At 43.5% G+C, this 26071-nt stretch overlaps 1 protein-coding gene across 4 annotated transcripts; it reads right to left on the bottom strand.

Annotated features, from left to right (window-relative positions):
* On the bottom strand, nucleotides 1-24601 carry HOPX (HOP homeobox). 4 transcript variants are annotated; one of them, XM_012724299.1, is made up of 4 exons: nucleotides 24527-24601; nucleotides 24261-24405; nucleotides 6149-6305; nucleotides 1-634 (listed from the first exon to the last, which is right to left on the bottom strand). In XM_012724299.1, the coding sequence occupies exons 3-4, from the start codon at nucleotides 6290-6292 to the stop codon at nucleotides 557-559; spliced, it is 222 nt and encodes a 73-aa protein (XP_012579753.1). In that variant the 5' UTR covers nucleotides 6293-6305; nucleotides 24261-24405; nucleotides 24527-24601; the 3' UTR covers nucleotides 1-556. The 4 variants fall into 4 exon arrangements, with proteins under 4 accessions (XP_012579753.1, XP_004681332.1, XP_012579754.1 ...); XM_004681275.2 differs by having other exon boundaries at nucleotides 24261-24572; XM_012724300.1 differs by lacking the exons at nucleotides 24261-24405; nucleotides 24527-24601 and adding an exon at nucleotides 17626-17647.
* Nucleotides 24602-26071: the final 1470 nt, after the last annotated feature.

The raw sequence follows: 26071 nt of genomic DNA, 5'->3' as shown, positions 1-26071 counted from the left end.
GTTGCTTGCTTTTCTTCCAGTTGGAGTTTCTTTCTGCTAGCCTAACTGAATGCATTTTCAATTAAAACAGCCTTCATTGAGAAATTGCTTTATAAAATCTGAATGACTCAAATATCCCTCTGTATTCCCACTTAACCTCAATGTAGTCAATGAACCATAAAAACAACAACTTAGGAAACAGATACAGAAAGAAATGTTTCTCCCTCTTGGTCATATGATCTTTTCCATGTAGACCCCACCTATTCTGAAACAGAAAGTGAAAGTAAATTTGCTAGTAGGACATGATGGTGAAAAGTGAAGTTAGATGGTTTCAAACCATCTATCATCATGAACAGAAGAGAAATGCAAGCCACACCACTTTCCTAGCCAGAAGCTGCACAGAGCTTCCTGTTATTTCTTTTCTAGTTATATACATTTAAAAAAAAAATACAACATTGTGTTAAATAGCAGGTCAGCTGACATTGGAACATACAACACTACACTGAAAAACTGAAACAGCTTGGTTGAGCCAAGGAGATGCTGTCCGTTAGGGAAGCCGCTGATGTCCACCATCTCGTTAGTCCGTAACAGATCTGCATTCTGATGGTAGGCCTTCTGACCTCCGCCACTGGGCCAGACGCTGCTTAAACCATTTCTGGAAGAGGCAAATGTGAAAAATTACCTGTCATGCTGAGAAATTGATTCACCTATTCCCTTTCTAACAGGTAGACTCTGTGGCTGCCCAGAAGGATGAGGGCAAGGAATGTGTCCATGAGGATGGTTCTTCTCATTATGAGACTTTTTCTGCCTCGGCATCTTTGTAAATACTATTTCCTAAGCTGGGAACATTCTGTCTTCATTCTTTATCTGATGATCTCTCTCTTACGGTCGGAACCAGCTTAAAACAACCTTCTCAATGATGCCTGCCCTGACCGCTTCATGTAGAGAAGTTTCACAGAAACTTTATTATAAACTGTACTTATTTCTGTAGTCCCTTATTTTTAATTTACATTTCTTTCTAAAATATAAGACCCATGAAAGTAAAGAGTATTCATCCTATCATTACTGTCTCCTTGGCCCACGCTTAAGTGCATAACAGAGATTGATCAGTGTTTCTTGAATGAATATAAGAGATGAAAGCATCTCCAAATATATATCTATAGTTACTATTTTCATCAGTGTGTTCTTCTCTCACCTTGCTCTTGGATAGAGCTTAGTATATGTACTGAATAAAATGAATAGCTGAGCACTGGAAAAGTTCAGAGGACAACTTGGGGATCCATACAGTAGGTTAGTTGATCTTTCCTTCTCTGGGGCTGCTGAGCACTGAGAGAAGACGCAGTAGGCCTCCAATTTTCAGAATCATTTGGCTCCATGTGATACAAATATTCACACCTCACAAAAGTCCACAGGTCTAGGGAAGCCCTCAAATGGGTCTTGAGAAAGTCCCTAAAAGTAGAGCCCCAATCTGTAATCTGCGAATGAACAGATAAACTTCGCTGGTCTCTATTATCCCTTTTGCGTTTTGTAAAATTCAACTATTCTAGGATCAAAACTGGGGTGGGAAGAGTGTACAGGACTGTGGTGATGGCACACAGGTAAACTGTTGGTGGAAGACCATGGGGATTACAACCGAGGTGAAAAAATGCACAAAATGGAGAATCTTGTAAAAATTAAATTAATTAGAAAAAAAGTCAATTATTCTAGGAGTAAGCAGCGGAGGGGACAGAAAGGAAGCAGAAAGGGTTCAGCCATGGGATACACAACCAGAGACATGCTGATGGAGATGGAGTGGTGAGAAATAGCTACAGGACTCTGACTTCATATGGGCAGACTCCTGTCCAGATTTGGATTTAACTACAGAAATAAAAGGGTGTGCTCTCAGGTTACGCTGGGGAAGACTGCATCTCTGCTGAGATGTGGGGAGCTGAAAGGCATTTATGCACAAGCCCCCAAATGGAAGAAAAGGTGAGACTCACAGGGGAAGGAATGCTTGTGAGGATCAAGGCCCCCCAGACTGTTTCAGGCTTTGCCACCAAGCTAAGCTGTCTAGACAGCAGGGACCACACCTATAATTCACCCTAACTGTACAAGGGTTTACACATTATCAAGGGCAGTTGACTTATACACCTTTAAACTGTGGGGTGGCAGAAGAAACAAGGACCAAGACTTCTCTTTGGTCATTGGTGTCCCGATGTCCCCCTTTTCTCCTAGGGACCCCTAATTTACCACTAAGGAACTCATGCTTTTGGTAGCTTTAACTGCATTTCTACTGTGTTTTCTTCATTAATTCATGGATGGGTTTAGTTAACTTTGGGATCTAGTATGAGAGCTGCACAGCTCCAGTTTTATTAATGAGGCAGCTCTGTGGGGGGTTTCAAAGCTACAAGGTCTGACTCATTAGGATTTCCAGCTACTCGAGCTGAATACATGGTAGTTTTAAAAGCTGACTAATTAAAACTTGGAGGAAGAAAGTCTCATTTTCTATCAAGATTCATTTAGACAAAATGATTGAGTTGGCTCCATTCAGGAGAGCCACCCACATGTTTACAATAGGAATAAAGCTGAATACAAAGGCAGAGTTACCAAAAGTATCTTCAGCAAGGACCACATTTATGAATTGGTGAGTTGGCATCCAAATGCTTAACAAATTGAGTCCTAGCTCTAGGGGCCAGGTCAAGGTTAAAGAAAAGCTCAATGGTTTTCTGAAGTTATTATAAATCAAGTTGGCAGACGATAATTTAGCAAACCGGTAGCTCTGGAACCAACATTGCACGCTTTTATTTCCTCTAGAGCTCAGTATTATCCTATCTCACTCACATCGATCCTAATTTTCCACCTGGCTTTATCCTTCTCTTCTTTGTTTCAGTCATCCCCTGGGAAAGACATTCATCCCTTGCTTGCTAATAAATGAATGCCCTCATTACCCTTTCCTGCTGATGGAGATTTACTTACTCTGAATAAACAGATGATAATTAGGCACTGTGATGGGGAGGGATTAAAGCAAAATAACATTGTTCCTGCCCCTTTCTCTAGTAACTGACATTTCATTCTTTTCAGGAGGGAGAACTTTAGAGGTCTTTATTCCACTGATAAGACAACCAACAACTAAAACCACTGAGTTCTGAGAATAATCCCAGGACATCAAGAGGATATAAAAATACTGGAAACCTCTCTAAGAACCAATGCCAGCTACACGACTTGAATTTTTGATAATAGAAAATGCCAGATCATCTCAACCTCCCAAAGGGCTGATGAAAAATAAATTTCCCAGCCTCTTCTAACACTGGTTTCAAAATGATATGAGACACAAGGGCTGGGATTCTGTACGGCTTATCTAACTTAAATCTGCTAGCTATCTACTGCCATGAGAAAAACCTATTCCAGGATCCCAGCAAAAAGTTCTTCCCGTGAGAACACGCTGCACCTCACTCTGGCATCCTCCAGGTGGCGCTTCTCCAAGCAGAGTGTATTCCTTGCATGGAACAAACAGTAGGGAGAGGTCAACAAAGCCCCCAGTCCCAGAAAGTTACAGATTTTTAGTCTTGCTCCTGCCAGAGTAACAGCAGTGTGAATAAGCCCGAGTTAATTCACTAGAGAATCTCTCTTATTTTTCTTTTACTAAAGTATTACTTGTTCTAGAAAAATGAATCTGATTTCGGTTGTGGAGGGATATGAGATTGGGGATGAAGGACCAAGCATATGAAATGACTATTACTTTGGCTTTGGTGGCCCTTCCTTTTGAAAGGAGCAAAACTAATAAAAGGATAGAAGCAGAAGTTCTGATACCAGACAGCACTTCTATATAGGCCCAGAAGGCTCTAGCTTAATAACTCTACGGAATTATCTCAAGGGTCTCACAAGGCCAGCTATACATAAAAATAATTTGATTGATGTCTATGAGTTCAATATTGGGCATTATATCTCCAAAAGACACTTTTAAAAAGGCAAATGCTGTTTGAGAAGATGAAAGAAGAAACTCTTCTTTCTCACCGCTGGACACTGGAGTGGAGAGGGTTGGAAGAGTTTGGGGGGAAAGGGATGGCAAGTGAAATGACAGAACCCAGTCTAGTAGAGGAGGGCAGATTTCCTGAACTTGCTACAATTTGCCTCTCCAAACTCTGGGGTCACAGATGCTCACCCACAGGTCCAGGCAGGAAGACAAAGGGTCCAGCCAAGCAGTGGTAGCCCCAGGGAGGAAGAAGGTGTTGGCCTTATGGCAGGATAAGGAAATCAGAGGCCCACTCATTTTGGGGCTGGTTCTACTGTTTGTTCCCTTGAGGATGTCAGAAGAGAGGAAACCTTGTCTGAGGAAGGCAGATGCACCTGCTGTGAACCGTCTGCATCAGTTGACCTCAATCTGGGAAACAAGCAGGTGTCCTTTCTTCTTGCTGCTCACCTGATATATCACTTAAGTATCTAAAATGAAGTGACTCTCAAGAACAGAATATAACCTAGGATGACTTTCATTTAACACATTGATTTTTTTTTCAAGAAAAAATAAAACATAAATCGATGTTCAAGCCTTCTCTCCCACTCCAGTCACTTTCTTACATTTTTGTTCTATGAAGACAACCGAGCAAAGTGGCTAAAATCTTAGATTGTGGCGCTGGACTGCAGGTTTCAAATCCTAGCTCTGCTACTTTCTAGTTGTGATCCAGGCAAGTTTATTTAATCTTTTTGTCTCAGTTTCCCTTTCTAGTCAATGGGATTTAAAATACCTCACAGCATTGTTATGAATAAACGATTTAAACTTAGGAGGTGCTTGGAGCAATACTTGACTCCTATTAGCCATGACAAAGGTCAGTCTAATTACTTTGCTTTACAGGTAAGAGAATGGCAGTAATTTATCCACGAAGAATCAGATGAGCAGAGGCTAGATGTCCATTGGCGCTGGGTACACAACAAGCCCACACTCTCTTTTTAAAAGATAAGTTATTATTGCCTCTGTGATCATTCCTCTTTTCTAAATATAGCGTGGGATTTTAAATGCTAAAATGTCCTGGGGCTGTCTCCCCAGAGGTTCCAAGAAACTCAGCTGTTTGGCTTGGGTAACAGTAAATCACCTTCTATTAAGTTCTGGTTCTGATAGCTGGGCAGCTGTTCTCTTTGCTAAAAACAGACATGCTTGACTTTCTATAGACTTAGAAATGAGAGAATTTTCTACGGGCAAATTCTCCAAGCCTGACTTAATTAGTAAAAATTACTGTGGTCTTGGGATTTGGGGTCTACGTAGCTAGAATCCATATTCAACTGGATATGTTTATATGTGAAAAGAACAAAGTCCCCAACTTATAAAATGAGTGGAATAAGCAGCGACTAAAAGTATGAATCGCTTTGGGACCCACGGGAGGGATGCTAGCCCACTTCCTAGTCTCCATGACCAAAAGGCGCTTTTAAGAACTAACAGATGCACTTAAGGGGATATCTGCTTCCATTTCCTTTTGCAGTTATGGCAGATGTCTACCTTCTTGGAAAACTCCAGGGAAAGATCAAACCTTGGGGCCAGGCGATGAAGGGGAGTCAGAACCACATCGCCCTGGCGCCCGCAGGCTCAGCCCTGCAGCTCAGGTGAAGCTGCAGCGTGACGTGGTGGGACGAGCACGCTCAACAATTCCTGCCAGCCAGGCAATTCCCTTACTCTGGGTCTCAGTTTTCTCTTTGCTTCACCTGAGGACTGAGTTTATAGCGGAGGGTTAAGATCCCCTCCGGCTCTGACATTCCCGCCGAGTAGACTCTAGAGGGGGCCGGGCTCCGAGAGCCGCTTCTCGCAGCCAGGTTTCACCCGCAGCCCAGAGGAGACACTGAACCCGGGAAAGCCAGACCACAGTGGGCCGGGGACGCTGCTCCCAATCCTAGGGAGCGACAGCCCGGGTGCCGGGCCGCAGAGGGTGGGCCAGCAAGAACCGGGGGTTTCTAAGCAGCTGCTGGGAAAGCGCCGGGAGAGGGATGCGGCCAGGAAGCTGGGGGTGGGGGGGCGGCGCTGGGAGTAACGCAGGGTCTGCGCTCTCGGGGTGCGGACCGAGAGGTGGAAAATCAGACAGGGGGAAGGGAGGGAGGGGACGCCTAGGCTAAAAGCGAGGACGGGGGTGCCCGCACCGCGGCTGGACCACCCAGGCGAGGATGTGCACGGCGGCGCGGCGGGGCAGGGGTGCGCGCTGGGGCTCACCTGGGTCTCCTCCTCGGAGAGGCCGGCCTCGGCGGCAATGAGGCACAGCGTGGTGGGGTCCGGGTGCTTGTTGACCTTGTTGAAGTTGTACTCCAGGATTTCCACCTGGTCCTCAGTGGGCCCGCTCGCGGTCTCCGCCGACATGGTCCTGGCGCGCCTGCCCGGGAGGAAGAAGAGGCGGCGGTGAGCACAGCCCGGGACGGGGGTGGAGGACAGGGGGGCACCGGGGACGGGGGAGGGGAACGGAGATCCGGGGCGCGGCCGGGCACCCTCAGCCGGCCCGGCTGAACCTCCCACGGCCGCACCGCAGCGCGAGTCCGCGGCTGCTGCAGGAGGCGGCGGCAGCGGTCCCTGGCTCGTTCCCTGGCTTGTTCCTGGCGCGTTTCCTAGCTCGTTCCCTGGCTCGTTCCCGCTGAGCGGTCCGCGGTCCAGTCGCGCGTCCTCTGGCCGCCGCGCCTGCCACCAGTGTTCCAGCAGGTTCCCCTGGGCCAAGGTCTAGGGTGGTGGGAGGAGATGACAGCGCACCCTCATGGCCCTGAGTCTTGCAAGGGTGCAAGAAGCGCGCAGCCCGCCCTGGATCTTGAAAACCTCCTTCACTGCTTCCTCCCGGAGGGGAGCATCCCTGGGGGCTGGCCTGAAAGACCGCGGGGGTGGGGACACCTGAGTCGCTGCGGGCACACCTCGCAGGTACGTGTCGTTGTAACTCGCGTGCGTTAGCACACGGGGTCTGGCTCGACAAGTCTGTACAGGTCAAACGTCCTCCAAAGAAATGATAGGGCAGAAATGACTTCTCAAAGTTGGGGAGATGGGGAATGGTGGGCTATTAATGTCGCTCTTTTTACAGAGGTGGAAATAGGTCCAAAAAGGAATAATTTTGGTTTTAATTAAACTTATAAATTTTCTTACATCGTTGGTCCATTTTGCTTTCTCGGTAGAGCCCCTATGGCTGGACATCTAGAGATACTTCCACCTGAGGCCTGCGTGGCTACTCTGCAGCCTCTTCCACCACCTCTCAACGCAGCACCCCCTCGCCATCCCCATTAGAAACTAAAGCCCTGAGTCCTAGGTCTGTGGTCAGCCTGTCTTCTCACTGCCCAACATGGCCTAGACATTGTTCCATGATGAAGGGATTATGTGCCCCCCCCCCAGGACTTCCAAAAAAGAGCAAAAACCCAAAAGATAAAGATCTACCTCATTTAAAGTCAAAGCCTGACTTCCTGGCAATTGCATTAAAATTCACAATTGAATCAAGAAAACAGATCTGCTATAACCTTTAAGCTTTATTGTGTGCCCTTACTTTAGACTGAAACATTGCTTTAGTAGATTTTGGGCAATATGGCTTCCTGACTTTGGCAATATGTCTCCCTCATCTGGAAGTAGCTCTGAACTAGAACAGCAACAAAATAGGCCACTGTGGACCTATCCCCAGCCCTCTCCCAACCTAAGTTGTATTGTGGTACAAGTAGTTAGTCCTTTAGATCTTAGCTGTGGATTTGGTACAGACAGGTCAGGACTTGACACTGCTGACGGTAAAAGACCAGTGTTGAATCACATTGGTTTGTTGTTTTAACAAACAGTTGCAAAATCATCCAGCACAAACCTGAGTAGGTTTTGATGTGGTTTGTGCTTGAAGAAGGCCACACTCCATGGACCTGCCTGCACAATCTACTTGATGTGATTGCAACCGTTTCTACCGTGAGATGTATCTGATGCTCCCTAAAGAAATGTCCTTGCTTCTCCTCTAGGTCACTGGAAGAGGCTTACATGCTGGGCAGTAAGTCATTCTTCTGTGAGGGAATTGTAGGCTCCAGCTACTTCTCAGGTCATGTGCAAATAATTTCCCTGGGTTTTAATGAGTTCTGTGCTTCTCTTTCCAAAAGTCTGTAATAGTGATTTCTGAAAGTACTGAGACAGGATGGGGTCAAATCACATAAAAATGTCTTCTCTCCTGTTGGCATCCAACTCCCCCTGTTTTGATACACAAATTCAGAACTGGAAAGCTCCTTAAAGACAGCTCCTCTAGTCCTCCCCTGTAACAGGCCAAGAGAATGAGACCTGCTCTCTGAGAATGAGATTTCTTTTCCAGTGCTGCCCTGTTACTCACCGCAGGCATGGACTTGTTGCCATTTTGAATGGACATTAAAAGTTTTTATAGGAGGGAGCCTCCCTGGTGGCACAAGGGGTTAAGTCACAGCACTACGAAGTAATCTGCAGTCACTAAAGCAAGAGTTCGATCCCTGGCCAGCGAGCTACCTACAAGGTGCAGCAGACCTCTCTTGTCTCGCCTGCTGCTCCCCTCAGCAGTATATTTCAGTAGATCTTCCTGTTCTGCTCCCCACTCTGTCCCTGGTGAATCCTCTCACCCCCTCACCTCTGGCCTACTTCTTATATGCACAAATAAATCTTAAAAAAAAAGTCCTTATAGGGTACCAACCCCAGCCAGAGCAGCCCATTGGAGCCCACAGCTGGTTTTTTGTTTTTTGTTTTTTTTTGTTTTTTGCCTAAGAGAACAAGGAGAGGGCAAGCTGCTGCCTCCCATTGGATTTCTTGCCCCAGAAGAGTTCCAGCTCATTCCATTGATGTAGTTATAGTGACTCAACAACTGTCCAGATTTCTAACCTGGACTCAGATTCAAGAACTGTTCTGTATATCCTTTCCTGACTCCTGTTATTGGATTGCCATCACATTATCTGAAAGCTTCTTACATTTCAGCAGGTGCATTTTCTCTTCTATTTCTGTGACTTCCTGTTACAGGATTTTGTGTGAGGTTTCATGGACAGTTGACTTAAAAAGACTTGTAATAGGTTACCATGCTGAGGGCCACAGGACTTGGTTGTTTGCCAAGGAGATTTGTGGGAGGGCCTATTGACAGAGCCTACTTCTCCCAGGTACACCGAACAAACCAATTTCATTTCTAGAAATGAGGGTGCACAATCTAAACTTTATCATTAAATCTTCCTATTATTTCTCCACAAAATTGTCTGTTTTCTCAGCCCTCTCTGGTTGACAGGTGTTCGCTTCTGCTGCTTCATTTCTTCCCTCCTTCACCCTCTCTCTTTCTTTTAAAGGAAACTTATAAACCAAATCACCCTAGTAACCTTGGCATTGAAAGTGTCTCAACTCTTTCCAGTAAGGAAACTGTTGAAAGGTTTCTCTAACGGTAGTCTAAACAATTTCAGATGAAAAGAGCTAAAAATATTTTAAAGCTTCTTAAACTTTAATCTTAGTACAGGTTCTTTTGTTGCTATCGTTATTAATATCTTATGAAACATTCAAAGAGTAAATAGTCCTGTGGTTGTGTTTTCTGTATCCTGTGGTTAGGGAAAGACAGCGCATAAACCTTTTCAAGAGGTTAAATGAAAACTGCTGACTTTTTTTTCAAAATTAATTCCTGGGTAGACAGCTATGTCAATCTGACACTTTACCTTTGGTCCCGAATCTATTGTCATTTATTTTAAATGTATCTACCTATATGAATTTGCTCACAGAGAATGCTGCAAACTGCTAATTTGCAGAAATTGCTTTAGGCTAATATTTACCATCTTTTCTCCCTCCCAGCCACTCTGGTCTCTTTATAATTGCCACAAAGATCAAAACAAAAGAAAAAGTTATGGGTGGCAGATTCTCCTCATAAAGAGTCTCATGGGGAGCTGGACAAAGCAAAAAAGGCAGATGGACCATTTTTTAGACTGTAAAGTTTGTCCTCAGAGTCATTTCATGTACCAGTGATGGAAATGCTAAATTTGGAGTTTTCATTTATATAGACAACTTACATAGTAGAATTTAAACCAGAACATTACTATGAATAGACCATGTATATAACATCATTGCTGTCTTCAGGAAAGGAAATTCTAAATCTAAATAGAAAAAATCCAAATACTACATTGATTGCAGTTCATAAAACCTTGCTGAAATACAACAAATGTTAACAGTGGTTATAAGTAGAATGTGGGATGATGAATAGCCTAATTTTTTTCTTCTTTATACTTTTTCTGATTTTCCCATTTTCATTTGTTAGTTTGTAATTTAGAAATTTAATTTTTTTCTTCAAAAAATTGATCACACAAAAGGCCCTCGGTCAGACTAAAGGTCCACTTTGCCCAGGGCATCATCTAATTATTGATTACAAATTGCTTTTTTAGGTAAGGCATGGGCTTTGTCTTTCTATCAAGTCTACTTAGAAGAATAGGGGAGTAAACATTTTTATTTTTCACCCAAAGATTATTCCACATCCAAAGGAAAATGTATATATGTCCCAGATTGTCCTATTGAATATCTATCCCAATATCATTTAAAGCACAATAATATCGTAAGCACTTTACACCTTAGGGACACTTTCCTTATAATAATATCACAGGATCTTTAAGCCGAGCTGTTAGGCAAAGGTCTATGTTATCATCTCTCTTCTTCACATTTGTGGAATGAGGGTACAGAAAGTGCTATTTTGGATTATTAGTACTCAGGGCTTCTAATGATTCGACCCTTTGACTACATCAACTCACATTTCATCTTGTTCTTAATTCTGCTGGGTTTTCTCTAAGGCAAGAGAAAAGCTAACCTGAAGAGGACCTGGAATTGGGAGCTAATGAGCAGTAACATGTAAAAGCCCATGTAAAATGGGCAGAACTCTGATATCAAACCCTGACAAATTGGGGGAATCAGTACTTGGGTGGGATGGTCACGGGTGACCAGCTGGAATGGCAAGAATTCATGTACTAATTGGCATTCGGTCTTCCTGCCTCGTGGAGTCAAGCACAGCACGGTCTGAGAACAGCCCGCTTGTCATTGTGAGTGGGCGGGTGGTTGTGTGTCTGCCTGCAGCTGTTAACCGGGTGGAAAGCGGACCGCTCGACCTTATTAGGCAAATGTAAACAAATCTCCCGCACTTTATCTGCAGCTCCAAAAATGGAGTTGGAGGAAACTTGAAAGGGAGATTCCGCGTTATCTGTGTTGCCTTGATGTTCCGCAGGCCTGTGGCTTTCCCAGGAGATAGGTAGGGTCTGCCTGGGGAGCAGCCACAGCCGAGGGAGGAGGCCTTAGGGGCTGCAGCAGGTCCCAACCGTCTCACACAAAGTTGGGGAGCAGCTGCCTGCAGCCCAAGTCTTGTCTTTTTTTACATTTCCCTCTTTTTAAAAATGATAAAACATTGGTTGCAACACTGCATGTGATCAGAGGCATCTGCTCAGACTACTTCCCCAGACACCTGTCACTACCCCACGCCCACCCTCACGGCACTTAAACATCCTCCACCATGGTTCTCTGTGCCCCTCCCCTTTTGGGTCTCCCTCTCCCTCTGCTGGTAGCTTCAGCTCTAAAGTCAGATATCTGGGGATGTTCTTTTGTTTATCTCCATTTTGACTGATTCTTTGCTTCTCTACATTCCAGATGAGTGAAACCATCCAGAATTTGCCTTTCTTCTTCTGACTTATTTTACTTAGTACCCCACCAGTTCCATCAATGTTGTCATGAATGGCAAGAGCTATTAAAAAAAAAAGATTTATTTATTTATGCATACGGAACTGGGGTGCAGGTGAGAGGCACAGGGAGTGAGAGGATCCACTAGAAACAAAGTGGGGAGCAGAACAGGCAGACCGACAAAATACACTGCTAGGGGAGCAGTGGGTGGGTCAGGAGAGGTCTGCGGTGCCCTGTGGGTCACCTCCACAGCGGGGGATCGAACTCATGCTGAAGTGTCTCTGGTGAGCTTCATGGTGCTGCACTTTTAACCCATTGCCACCAGGAAGGCCTAAGCTCTTCTTTCTTTCACAACTGACTGCTATTCCATTGTGTTTATAGGCCACATCTTCCTAACACCCTGCTCTGTCCTTGGCACTTAGATGGTTTCTATAGTTTGGCTATTGCAAATAGAGCTCTGTGAAGGTTGGAGGGTGTACTTCCATTTGACTTAGTGTTTTTTGCACTCTTTGGTAGACGCCTAGGAGAATTATTAGATCCTATGGTAGATCAATGTTTAGTGTTCTGCCTAACCAGGACTGGGCCAGTGTGCATTCCCACCCACAGTGGATGAGGTTTCCTTTTTCTCCATACCCCCACCAGCACCTGTTATCTCCAGTCTTGAGGATATGGGCCATTCTTGCCACCCCATTCTTCACTACAGTGACAATAGCACCCCCAGCCAGGATGGCCACCTTCTCCCACATGCTCTTCTGTAATTGGCACAGGTGTGATTGAAAACATGCTATGGCGTGAATAAGATAGCATAGAAATGAGAAAAAAATGGAACCTCTGATAGAACGGCACAGAGAGGGTGGTTTTAAGCAGAGCAGCGGCAGCTCAGTGACTCTAGCTGTAGCTGTGCCCTGGGTGGACAGTGTCCCGTGGAACTGATTAAGGAACATCCTGAAACTGTGCTGAGAACAGATCCCCCAACGATCCAGACTTTCTGCTGTCATTTAAAGAGAACAGCAAGATGTTCTGAAAAGCTATTGGAGAGGAGGGTATCTGCGAATGGCTTCCAGCAGTGACAGAAAATTCTTTGTACACACACTTTTTTCACTCATAGTGCAACTCATGTTGTGATGCAACATTTTGTGTGTGGAAACATGGGGAAATGGTGAAAGACAATAACAAGCCTTAGATGTCATCTTTGAGTGTCTTGTGAAATGAGGGGGATATTTGGTCTACTTTTTGGAAGAAAAATGGGCAAATGAAAGAGGGCAATCTCATTTCCATAATCTCCATATAGGGGATCTTCATTTTATTAACAGGTTGCTTTTACAATATTCTCTTTATGATGATTGTCATAGAGAAAAAGTTTTCTCTAGAAGAACATTATAAATTGTAGATCAAATCCCAAGCTAAGCCACAAAGAGGAGTGCACTAAAGTGTTACATATTTCAATGGATAAAAAGTAAAAAATAGTCCTATTGAAAGATCTTAGTGAAATTTAGTAATTTCTTTATTTTGAAAGGCAATACTTAAGAAACAGTTTTAATTCACATTTGGCTTAAAGAGATGAGATGTTGGTACAGATATTAAATGGGTTTTCAGAGAACTTTTGAGGATGTTAGACATTTATAACTGACGTATCCAGAATAGTCCGTGAACACAGTCGGGCGTGTAGTTACTAAGAGCATGTTGATTACACTTTATTTTCACTTCAAGAAATAAGACTTTCCTTTATTTCATGATAAAAGCACAATTACCGGAGCTGTGTTTTTGTAACATAGATGAAATAAGGAAAGGGAGAGAGGACAAAGGGGGAAAAGGCAATGCTGAGCAGTGTTGCTATGAGAATCAGGTTGTCTGACATAGGATCACTGATGTGAATGATGAACAGTTATAAAGCCAGATGGCCCTCCCTGGTGGCTTAATGGGTTAAAGCACAGCACTATGAAGCTATCACAGCCACTGCAGCACGAGTCCAGTCCCCAGCCAGGGAGGTGACCCATATGGCGCAGCAGACCTCTCCTGTCCACTGCTCCCCTCAGCAGTCGGCCTGTTCTGCTCCCCTCTCTGTCTCTGGTGAATCCTGTCACTGCCCTTGCACCTCTGACCTATACCCCAATTCTGCATGCATGCATAAAGCAATAAATAAATCTTAAAAATAAATAAATAAAAAGCTGGAAATTTCTTTACATGGTCCTCTCTTCTTCCTCATTCTACCCAGAGAAGAAGAAAGGAGAAGAATGATTTTGTGCCCTGTGTTGCCAGAGCCGGACACTGAATGGCATTGCCAGACAAGAATGGGGTAGTTGCTTTTTGTAGGCGGGAAGAGAGAGAGAAACAGAAATAAAATACAGGATTATTTACAGAGGGAACATTTGTATGTCTTTAATGGATGAATATGTAGGGAATCCACTTTAAGCCTGCATTAATGAATGGGTATGCAGCTGTTTGGAGTCATAAAATGACCACTGAGCAGGGAGTCAGGCCTGGATTTCAGTTTTAGCTCACTACATAGCAGTCATGTGATGTTGGCTGAACTTTTAAATTTATTTGGACCTTAGTTTTCATCTTCGTAAAATCTGGCTAAAACCTTCCTTCCTTGTGTGTTTATTCCAGCTGTGATCCAGTGAGATTTTGCTCATGAAATAACATAGGAAACTATTAATGATGCACATTTCCAAATGTGGCGTAATTATATTTTCATTCAGAAATGTGAAGCTGTTGATCAGATGAGCTCTCGTTAATTTCTCTTCTAAAATTCTAACGATCAGAGCTCCTGAATTTTAAATTATTGTATGGTCTTCATCAACAACTTACCGATATTATTATCCCGGAAAAGTGGCCTGGTGAAGATCACCATGCTGTGCTTAGTTTCTACTTTCAAAAGCAGTTGAGAAGCCCATGAAACATTCTGAACAACAATATTTTTCATATCCAGTCTATTAAATTAACATGACCGTATAATTTGTCATCCAGCCTGGAACATTTACCAGTAAAAGGTATGCAATGGCCCATTACACCAATCAACAGGCATACATCAGAAGTGTCCCAGGCAGACTTAGAGGTCTGGCCCCATTATTGTATGTAAAGCCTTAAATTTCTCTTAGATGTGAGATAGTAAAATAGTCCCATTGAATTTTGGCATCTCTTCTGCTGCCAAGGATTAGCGATATATGGGTCTGTGAGGATCTTAGAAGACAGAACCACATTTCCTTGATCACAGTAATAACCTGGAGGCTGTTCTTTTGCTCTTAAGAAAGCATCATGCTGCAGTCTGTGTTTAAAGGAAGCGATACACTGCAGCTTCAGATTTCCTGGCCTTTCATTTTCACTGCAGCTTGAATACACAAGGTAGACATTTACTTGGCAGGACAGATAAAGCTTGGGTCTTTGCTGCTTCTTGTACAATTGGTATGTTTGTGCTACTGCTTAGCAAGTATGAATATCCACCACATCTCAACCACAGTTTGGTCCTATGATCAAACAGAACCAAAGGAACAAGAAGGGCTTGTACTAGGGCTTTTTAAGGGACACGTGTTTAGGGCTTTTCAAACCAGATAATACAGGAGGTATGAAACTCATGAAGTAAATTGATTTATCAAATCTCTTCATTAAAAATGTCTGATGCCAGCCCTCCCTGGTGGCGCAGCCGGTTAAAGCACAGCACTAAGAAGCTTAAGCCACTTCCACATGAGTTTGATTCCCGCCTGCCCCGGAGGAGATCCACATGGTGTGGCAGACCTCTCCTGACCCGCCCGCTGCTCCCCTCAGCAGTGTACTTCGTCGATCTGCCTGTTCTGCTCCCTGCTCTGTCTCTGTTGAATACTCTCACCTCCCGTAGCTCTGACCTGCACCCCAGTACTGTATGCATAAATAAATAAATATTTAAAAAAAAAAGGAGGGATACTTGAAAATTTACATGTCGATAGAAGTCAGTCTGACTTTTAAAAAATCCATTATGGATAAATCACATATAGGTGACTGAGACTCAAGTAGATAGAACTGTCACCTTGCTATATAGCAATCATTCACTTTGGAATGTTAAAATTTTCTGAAATTTTGAAAATGTCCTCAGTTCCAGGGTCTAACTCTGAAAAGGGTTGATCTTTTGTAATTCTGGAACCTGTCATTTTATTTATTCTCTGAAAATGTATGTTGGATTCTGTCTTTGCCCAAACCTTAGTTCTATAGCAAGCCACTGTAGTTACAGACTTCATGGTACTACACTTTCAAGATCAGGAGATGTTCAGGCTGCTGGTTCATAGGCCCTTATAACCTATATAACACAAGCAGAAATAACTTCTCAGGCTGTTTGTGCATTGTGAACAGTCTACAGAGGACTCTTTGAACCAGTGGAAGTATCTCTTTCCACAAATATACTTAAATCGCTTATTATTTTTTATGGTCCAACTACCATGCCTATTTTATGGTTATAATTAGACCATGAATAAAATAACACACCTGATACTTTGAAGAGTTCCACATTATGCCAAAGTCCAGTTGTGTTTGCTCCTTATTGCCATGTTATTCAGTTAGATAAACTGTAGTTCCCCCCCGTAGAGCTGTTCTGATGAACAGGTGCTCAGCTAATGGACAGAGGGCATGCAGCATTAGTTCACTAACATCATGAAATAACTGAAAGGGCAGATGCACCATGCAGCCCAGCTCAGGAGACAGCTCTGAATCTACAATATGTGGTTTTTCTGAGTATCAGATGTCACATTGCAGAAGGAGGCCAGATGGGGCTTCAGAAAACCTGCACTTTCCATTTGGCATGTCACTTCAATCTCTAAGTGACTTTGTTGTTATTTTCCAAATGACTTTGGACAATTCACTTTATTGCTTTGAACCTTCATTTAATTGAAGCTATTGTCCTAGCTCACCTAGCTCCCAGAATTGTTGAGAGATTGAATGAGATAGATGTATTTAAGACTATGCTATAAATTGTAAACACTATATAAATTACAAGGTACCATTATTGGAGTTCTGATCCACCTTTCCCCATGACTCAGGATATCATGTTGGGCAACTGAATGACATCAGATTTTGCAATCATTAAAATGGCAAACATGTAGAAACTTCACTCAACCCGATGACTAAGATTTCATAGACCAGTTCATTTGCTTTATCCAGGTAATCAATGGCTAGTATGGGGAGATGAAATGGTAGAATTCAATAGCTCTAATTTAAGAAATGACATTGAGAAAGGAGTTCACTGAGCATGAACATTTTCAAGTTCCAGAAAGTTATTTCACTCACTTATTAAAGTCTTGTTGAGTACTAAGGAACTGAAGAGTAGCTTCTAAATGTTTGTAGTATGAGACTACAACTTGTAATAGCATGTGTATCCATCTCTTAGTAGTCACTATGTATTCACTATGGCATATCAATTGGAAACCGCAGGGGTGTTCAGCAATAGAGGATTAGGCAAGCAAAGAGCAAACATAAATAGCAGGCTAGTAAAAAGTCGTTAGAAATAATGCATTAGAAATATAATCAGCAACATAGGTAGATCCTAACAATAAGATGTTGAGTTAAAAAGATCAAGGAAGGGCCCTCCCTAGTGGTGCAGCGGATTAAAGCACAGCACTAAGAAGCTTAAGCCACTTCCGCATGAGTTCAATTCCCGCCTGCCCGGAAGGCAGACCTCTCCTGACCCGCCCACTGCTACCCTCAGCAGTGTACTTCGTCGATCTGCCTGTTTTGCTCCCCACTCTGTCCCTGGTGAATCCTATCACCATCTGCATCTCTGGCTTGTACCCCAGTTCTGTATGAATAAATAAATCTTTAAAAAAAAATCAAGGAAAGGGGAATGGGAGATTACTTATGAGAAATAGGATGAGATATATTAGACATCTGAAATTAATGTAATGCTATATGTCAATTGTACTTTAAAAAAGAAAATGGGCCCTCCCTGGTGGCGCAGGGGGTTAAAGCACAGCACTGAGAAGCTAAAGCCACCTCCATATGAGTTCAATTCCCGTCTGCCCAGGAGGTGACCACATGGGGAGGCAGACCTCTCCTGACCCGCCCGCTGCTCCCCTCAGCAGTGTACTTCGTCCACATACCTGTTCTGCTCCCACTCTGTCTCTGGTGAAGCCTCTCACCGCCCCTGAGCCTCTGGCCTGTACCCCAGTTCTGTATGCACAAATAAAATAAATCTTTAAAAAAAAAAAAAAAGAAAATGAGTAAAAACCTAAGAAGATTTCTGTGGCCTATGAATTAAGTAATTTGTAGCTCAACAGTAACTTAAAGACCATAAAAAAGACTTTAAAAGTGGAAAAATTACCAAATGACCCTGTGTTTCAGAGCTTGCTTGTTAAATTCTGCCCAATGTATTATTTTTCATACCCAGAATACTTCATGGCCTGTTGAATATCTTCATTCTGTAGCCTAGACCAAGTCCTGGACTTGGATTTTCTTCAAAGGGCAAGATGAGGAGAGGGTCACTGACCTCCATGATCAACCTCCATGTTTTTCAGCACCATCACTGATGATTTCCTAACCTTCTCTCCTTCAAGTTAAAAAATAACAGGTCCCCTTGCCTTTCCTTATAGATGTAATTCTATTTTTACTTCATCATCTAGGAACTTTTTGAGTTCCAATGACTCTCTTCCCTTTTAAATTGTGGAATTTCATTAGCTACATATTTTTAGCATGATACCTGAGCCAACTACAGAAATGAACTTTCTTTACTTCTGCTTTATAAACCATCTTCATTTGGCCAATGGAGGCTACTTTACTTCCCAGAAAGACTATGAAGAATACAGAATAAAATGAAGACACTTCTGAGGCATACATGATAGAATTAGAGGTTCTTTCTACTGCAGACTGCACTCCTGGGCACCAGCAGAATAGAAATTTAGAAGCAAGTAAAGGGATATAAGAGCTAAGGAAGACTGTTTATGTAATTCCTTAAGGAGAAACTACACAGGAAAGAAATGAAAATTCATCAACAAAGACTAGACGATCTAAGCAGATCTATCACTCCCCTGTGAATGCAGGAAACTCTCATCATCATCCCTTTAGATCTGGTGACTAGAATGACTGCCGTTAGGTTCCTGGGAAACATACACACTGAGAGATTAGAACTGACCCATGGCTGCTTTACGCTGTTTCTGGTTTTGCTTCATTTTCAACATATGAGGATAAAATCATTCATTTGGGAGATATCCAAGAGAGATTTCAAGTTTGGTCTCATTTTATCAAAACCACTGGAAACAAATTCTAAGAAATGATACAAGGAAGGGTATCTTTTGAAAAAGATTATCTACTGCTACCCAAACAAGGCTATAAGCAAACAAGAATCAAGCAAATATCAGACTAACTTGATTTTGTGATTTAAAACTCCTGAATTCCCATCCATTCTCACTGAACTTCTTTTTGACCACTCACAAGGCATACCAGTTCTCTACCTGGGCAAAGCGGTACAATGCTTCCCCTAGGGAACCTGAATTGTGAGGAGCTTGAGAAAGAGATTTGGGATTTAGTTCTGAAGAATAGACTCAGTCATCAATTAGTCCTCTGGTACCAAGTGATGCACTTTACTCTCTTGTACCTTCATGTATTGTGATCATAGATGACCATGTGGTTTATTGTTCAGGCCAGGAATTTTAGAGAATTAAAGTGGTTCTATTAATAATCTGTTGGGAAAACTGATCTCTCAGGGTCCCTCCTGTTTTACAATTCTTTTACCAGCTGGGTTAGAGCTGACATTAGGTCTCTAGTCCCTAACTACCAGGTCTCAAGCTGGGTTGTCTTCTGCCGAGACTTGTTACCCTGGTTCTATGGGAAAGTGTTCAACATTGTGCCTAACAAGAGATGTAGATGTGTTCCCAGCAATATAACAGAGAGCCTGGCTTGTACCTGCTTAGTCTGGTGCAAGCAGACCCCAAACCCATGTGTGTTCAGGATCAACAGCACAAGGATGCTGAATCCACAACAGCATCACTGAAAGGCAGCAGTCGCCAAGGGAGTTGACCCAAGAGGAAAGCAGGTGCATGCACCCCTGAATCAGGAGGGTCCCTTCTGATTACAGCCTCAAGCCTGTTCTCCACTGGCCCACTCAAAACCCACAGGATGGGCCCAATCCAGGGACATCCTCAGACTCCTCTGGTATTGGACTTTTTTTTAAAAAAAAGATTTATTTATTTATGCATACAGAACTGGAGTACAGGCCAGAGGTGCAGGGGCCGTGAGAGGCTTCACCAGAGACAGTGGGGAGCAGAACAGGCAGATTGGCTGGAGTACTCTGCTCAGGAGAACAGTGGGCAGGTCAGGAGAGATCTGCCACGCCATGTGGGTCAGCTCCAGGGCCAGGGATCGAACTCACACACTGAAGCTGCTGCACCAGCTTGCAGTGCTGCGTCCTCACCCGTTGTGCCACTAGGGAGGGACCAGACTTTAATTTAATGCATTGGATTGCATCACTGTATATGTTTTAGGAGGATAGGTTCATACCAAGTCCCACAAATCCTCCAGCACATTGGAGCTCTCCACCTTGCCCTCGAGTTCCTCTTTCTCCAAGCGCTGGGGTAGTGCTCACCTCCCCCTGTTTTCTCCTTGCTACTCTCGCCATTGTAGAGTATGCTGTCGAGCTACCCAGCTGCTGCAGACTTGGGCTCCTGCAGGTTCTGTTCCCCTAGATGGAGGTCAGTTATACATTGCCCACACCCCTCTTCAGAGGAGGGAATTGGCAGAACCTGCCACAGGCTGCTGCCACCTGCCAACAGAAGTCACAGCAATCTCAGCCTCCTGAGTGGCAGAAAGGCCCAGTCATAGGCTCAGAGCCACAGTGCTGAGGGGACCCCTCACCTCAGGTTACAGAACCGGGCCCCTTAGGAAAGAGACCCCATGATACTAGGACAGGGCAGGCTGCTCTGCCAGTGCCAGCCTTCCACTCCAGGGAAGGAGTAAGGTGGCATTTATAAAGCCACACTGTGAACAGAATTTTTTGACATTTTATATCCACTGTAGTGAAGTTGGTGTGATTTTCCATTTTCCAGAAAGATAAATGACATATGGCAAATTCTGATGAGGACAAATGCATTTAAGAAAGAAGAGACCTGATGTAAAAATAAACTTTTGTAATAAAAAAAAAAGAGAGAGACCAATTTAGGCCCTCCCTGGTGGCGCAGCTGGTAAAGTGCAGTGCTGCTTCAGTGTGAGTTTGATTCTGGGCTCTGGAGGTGACCCACATGGCGTGGCAGACTTCTCCTGACCCACCCACTGCTCCCCTCAGCAGTGTACTTCATCAGTCTTCCTGTTCTGCTCCCCACTCTGTCTCTGGTGAATCCTCTCACCACCCCTGCATCTCTGGCCTGTACCCTAGTTCTGTATGCATAAATAAATAAATCCTAAAAAAAAAGAGATGAGACCAATTCAAGAAGAAATCTTTCAGGCCCACAATCTGTCGGTAGTTCCCCATGGTATGTGATTTGAGGAATTCTACTGAAAACTCCCATCTTGGCCTATTTTCCCACATGAATCTCTTGGAGTTAGAACCAGTTGCTATTATATATTTTGTCTAATATCTGATTGCCCCAAATGGTAATTATATTGATATAACATTTCAAAGAACTCTCAGACATGTTATCTTGCTGGAACCTATTTAATATATTAGGGAGAGACATAATTAGTTAAACAATTATTGCCTACTAACATCATAACTTGAATCAGTTTTACAAAGATAAACTTCATCCATTTACCCTTCTGTCACGGCTGACCTGGGAATCACAATGAAAAGACCCCCTAGAGCCAATGAGACACACCCCAGTCCTGAACACCCACGTTCCTAAAAGAACAATTTGGTTCTCCCTCAGAGCATAGAGCCTGGTGTGTCTGTCGTGATTCTCTTCAATAATTATAATCCTCCGATTTAGATCAGGTGTTATGCAGGGAACAAAAGGAAGCCTTCATTTTGCAACATCCCTTCTCACTCTCCCTTCTCAGATGTTAGCACAATCATTAAATAATGCACCTTTCAGGCTCTGAGTAATTCCTTGCATTGGCTGCCCCGAGGATGTCTGGGCTCCAAGAACTTGCTTGACATGTGCCAGATACCTCATCCTAACTTGAGGTGGAAGTGTAGTTTGAGGACAAAAGAGACTGTCTAGAGGGAGGGTCCTTCTTCCTTGGGGGTCCTTCACTGCCTTCACTGGGGCTAGACCATGGCAGTCATGTGGTCAGGGACAGATTTGGCCCTGCCTGTGGGTTTCACTGTCCTCACATATTAGTGAGGCATCAGTTGTCACTGTTCTCATCCCTGGCTGCACATTAGAATGGGGCTTTAAAAACTAATTCCAGGGGCCTTCCCTGGTGGTGCAATGGGTTAAAGCACAGCAGTATGAAGCTGTAGCAGCCACTGAAGTATGAGTTCAATCCCCAGCCAGGGGGATGACCCACATGGCGCGGCAGACCTCTCCTGACCTGCCCACTGCTCCCCTCAGCAGTGTACTTCATTGATCTGCCTGTTCTGCTCCCCACTCTGTCTCTGGTGAATATTCTCACTGTCCCTGTACTTCTGGCCTGTACCCCAGTTCTGTATGCATAAATAAATAAACCTTTAAAAAAAAATCCCAGGGCCACACACCCAGGAATTTAAACTTAATTGGTTGGGGTGGGACCCAGTCCCAAAGACCTTGACACACTTGTCCAGAACCCCAAAAGCTGAGTGAGAGGTTCTCTGTGACCCTTCTAGTTCTGGAAAAGCCCATAATCTTATAGGAACTACAATGATATAAGAAAAAAATTTTTAATAAAAAAAGTTGGAAAAAAAAGTCCATCTTATTTACCTATTTTTTTCCCAAAAAATAAATACCCCATTTTTAGTTTTCATTATATATAGGGTAACTTTTAATTACACAAAAAATTATTATTTGTTTGGGTATAATTGCCTTATAATACTATACATTTTAAAGTGTACAAGTTGAAAATTTTTCATAGGTGGGAAATGGTTACCCAATAATGATGTAAACTAAACCCTGCTAGTCTCCCCAATCCTCTTCTCTCCCTCCCCTTTCCCAGGTGACAACTGATCTGCTTTCTGTCACTATAGATATGTTTGCATTTCCTATCCTTTTATACTAATGAAATCATGCCATGTAGTATTTTGTGGCTGGGTTTCTCATTATTAGCTATGTCCTTATACTTTAGATTTCAAACTCTTTGAGAGGAATAACCACCTTTTCTTTATTTATTCTTCCTCCTGGCCCTTAAGTTCTCTGGACTCAGAGAAGTTCCTTAATCATTATTGCTTGATGGAAATCCCATCTTTATATCCTTACAACTGAGCTCCAGTTCAGTGATGAAGGAAGGCGACTGTGCTAAGGGTCTCAACTCCCCACTGCTTCTCTGCAGATTCTGGTGAGCAGCTTCAGATCAGCTAAGAAATTATACATTAGCTTAAACCAAAGGTCTTCATTAAGGGTCTCTGAACTCCCAGGGGTCCAGAAAATGAGTATCAGGATGCATGTTGTGTGGGGGGGGGGTGTCAATGGACAGGGGGAACTAGGTGGGAAAGGACCCTGGCTTTTACCAGATTCTTAGTTACCAAATTCTTGACCCAAAGGGGTAAACTATGGAATTATGGCATGCTTTCTTCCTTATAATTCTATGTGCATTTTATGAATTCTATGTCTAATTATTAACCTGTCTGCTCCATGCCTGCCTTCCTCTCATCCCCGCTCCCACTTTCTTTTGGTCTCTGCCTGCTCTGGAGTATTTATTCTACTGCACTAAGTTCCAAGCACTAACTCATGGCAATTCTGCTTCAGGGAACTTTCTGCATTCCTCTTCTCTTTAGGACCTTCACACCTAAGTTATGTGGCATGTTGTACCTTTCAGTCACTGATTCCAATTCTGCATTTTATACATTTTATAGGGCTACCATTGTGGTCACATATCACACACAGTACATTTCCTCAAACCCCCAGAGCACAGCATTCCTTTTCATCTTAAACAAGACCAATGACTCACTCTTAGCAATGGCAAGTATTATGGGCTCCAGAAATAACAATAAATAGCACTGTAAACTTACAACCCAGTCACCTCTATTCAATCCAGAGACACCTTCTCTCCTACATGAAACAAAATATATATGTAAACGCTATTAAGTCTGATTTTCAACTGAGAAGTCGATAGCAATATCACCGTCGAAATGACAAGTTCACGTGTGTCTGGCACAATCATACAAACGCTGGCTCAAAATGTCTTACAGAGATAGCAGAGAACAAGAAAAAAACTTTACCTGCTGGCCAAACAAGGGCCCCACCCCCACCCCCTGCCCCACTTTACTCCAAATCTTCTTCAGCTCTAAGCTTCTCCTTCTCACCTCTATCTTTCCCCCAGCAAAATAACAAATATAGACCCTCCCTGGTGGTGCAGCGGGTTAAAGCACAGCACTAAGAAGCTTAAGCCACTTCTGCATGAGTTCAATTCCCGCCTGCCCCGGAGGTGACCACATGGCGTGGCAGACCTCTCCTGACCCGCCCGCTGCTCCCCTCAGCAGTGTACTTCGTCCATCTGCCTGTTCTGCTCCCCACTCTGTCTCTGGTGACGCCTCTCGTCACCCCTCAACCTCTGTTCTGTATGCACAAATAAATAAATCTAAAAAAAAAAACAAATATAATAATTAAGCATTTTGGTCTAGTTTCACCCAAGTTCATCCCTCTACATCAAAGTCAAACCTCTGAAAGTGACTTACGTGGAAGCAGCAAAGGCACGCTCTGGGTTGGAAAGCCGAGTTTGCTGATGCCAGGCTGCTTAAATAGCCGGCCGGCTGACGCAGGCAGTTGATAGCACGTTTATTTACGCCAGGGAGTGCACGCTCAAGCAAGGACCTGAAAAACCTGCAGCGTGGGCAGAAGGAAAACAACTGAAAATATGCCAAGGTTACATCTCTCCTGGTTATTCAGGTTTGATATTCAGGTGGTGACTTCTGAGCGTCTCATGGAAGTTTCTCGTCACTACCTTCCTGTCTCTGATCTCTCCTTTGGCCAAATGAAGACTCTTCACTCAGGATGACAGAGATGTGACTGAGAGTGAGCCGGCAAAGAAACAAGCCACTCAGGACCTTGTTGCCAAGTTCCTTATTTTGAACTGGCTTCCAGTGAGATGTTTCCTCATTTCAAAGCCTAGGCTTGGGGAGATTGTTTCACAGCTTTGTGGGCTGGATGCCAAACTAGGAGCCTGGACAATTGCCCAATTAATGAAAAGTTTTTTTTTTTTTTCAGGCACAGAATGTACAAATAAAGAACAGTTTTAGGGGAGGTTCCCACTAGGATGATACAATTTTAGATCCCCTTTGAGAACTTTTAATTTTATTCCTCCTGCTTTCCCCTCCCCTTTCTTTGTTAATGAAATTCCTATCTAAGAGTTGAAAGATTCCCCCATGAGAGCTCGAATAAAAAGCCAGTGTGTGAGCAAGCCTGTGGGAAGATGTGTGAGCGGGTGTTCAGGGGTTTCTGGGACCATCACGGGCAACGTTTCTAAGGGTGAGGGTATGTGTGTGGGCGTGGGGACCCAGTGAGTTGATGTTTGTCTTTATTTTATAGCTAAATGCAGCAGTTAATACTCAACTGCAGTGCGTTAAACACATTAAGTGGGAATGGTTTGAAGAGGATGAAGGGAGAGAGGCGGGTTTGGTGAGATCATTTATGGGAGCATCTGTGTGTATTTACTGGTATGTAGCACAAACGGGTGAGTGTCACCCAGTTACACACATCCTATATTTATCACTTCACTGGAGAAAGAAAAAGCCCACTTGATTCTCTTGGGAATAGCAACTGCATGTGAAAGGAAAGAAGCGATCATTCAGAATATCTCTTTCCCTCTTGCAAAAGGGCAATGGTTATAAAACATGTGTGGGAGAAAAGTAGAGACAGGGGCCGGGAGTCCCGACCCTGGCTACCAGAGGAATTCTTTTGTTTCCTGCCTAATTCATTGCCTAACTTTTGAGTGTTCTGTGGATAAATCTGGATTCTTGTCACACAGATCTTGAATGCAGGGTTTATGTCCTGTTCGTCTTTTGATACCCATAGGCCTGGCATAAATGATAACGACAGTGATAGTGTAATGATGTTGGTGGAGATGATGTATGCATTTATACTCAGCACTGATTTCAACCAATATTTACAGAGTTGCCTATGATGTTTTCACTTGTCTTTGTTTACTTGTTTATCATCTATCTTTCAGAATTGATTTCTATGAACTCAAAAGATGAACTCAAAAGACCTTGCCTGCCTTGTCTGCTCTTGTAACACCCACACCCAGGACAGTGTCAGACACCTAGAAGTGCTCACTTTACATGTGCTATTTGCTCATTTTCTAAATTCTTTTGAAGGTGGACTAACCCAACCTCCAGAGGACCTGACATCAGAGTCTGTCTGGTCTTGGCTCAGCCACATTTCTTTTGTTCTTGCATGATGTATTGGCTTCAAGCTATTTCTCGTTATTCATTATGTCACAGAGATGACCTAAAAGTAACTCAAACCATGCAACACTTTTATAACACTT

The sequence above is a fragment of the Condylura cristata genome, unplaced genomic scaffold (assembly GCF_000260355.1).
Source record: "Condylura cristata isolate star-nosed mole 26May11 unplaced genomic scaffold, ConCri1.0 scaffold00012, whole genome shotgun sequence".
Taxonomy (NCBI): Eukaryota; Metazoa; Chordata; class Mammalia; order Eulipotyphla; family Talpidae; genus Condylura; species Condylura cristata.
This window is presented reverse-complemented; position numbering and strand designations above follow the sequence as displayed.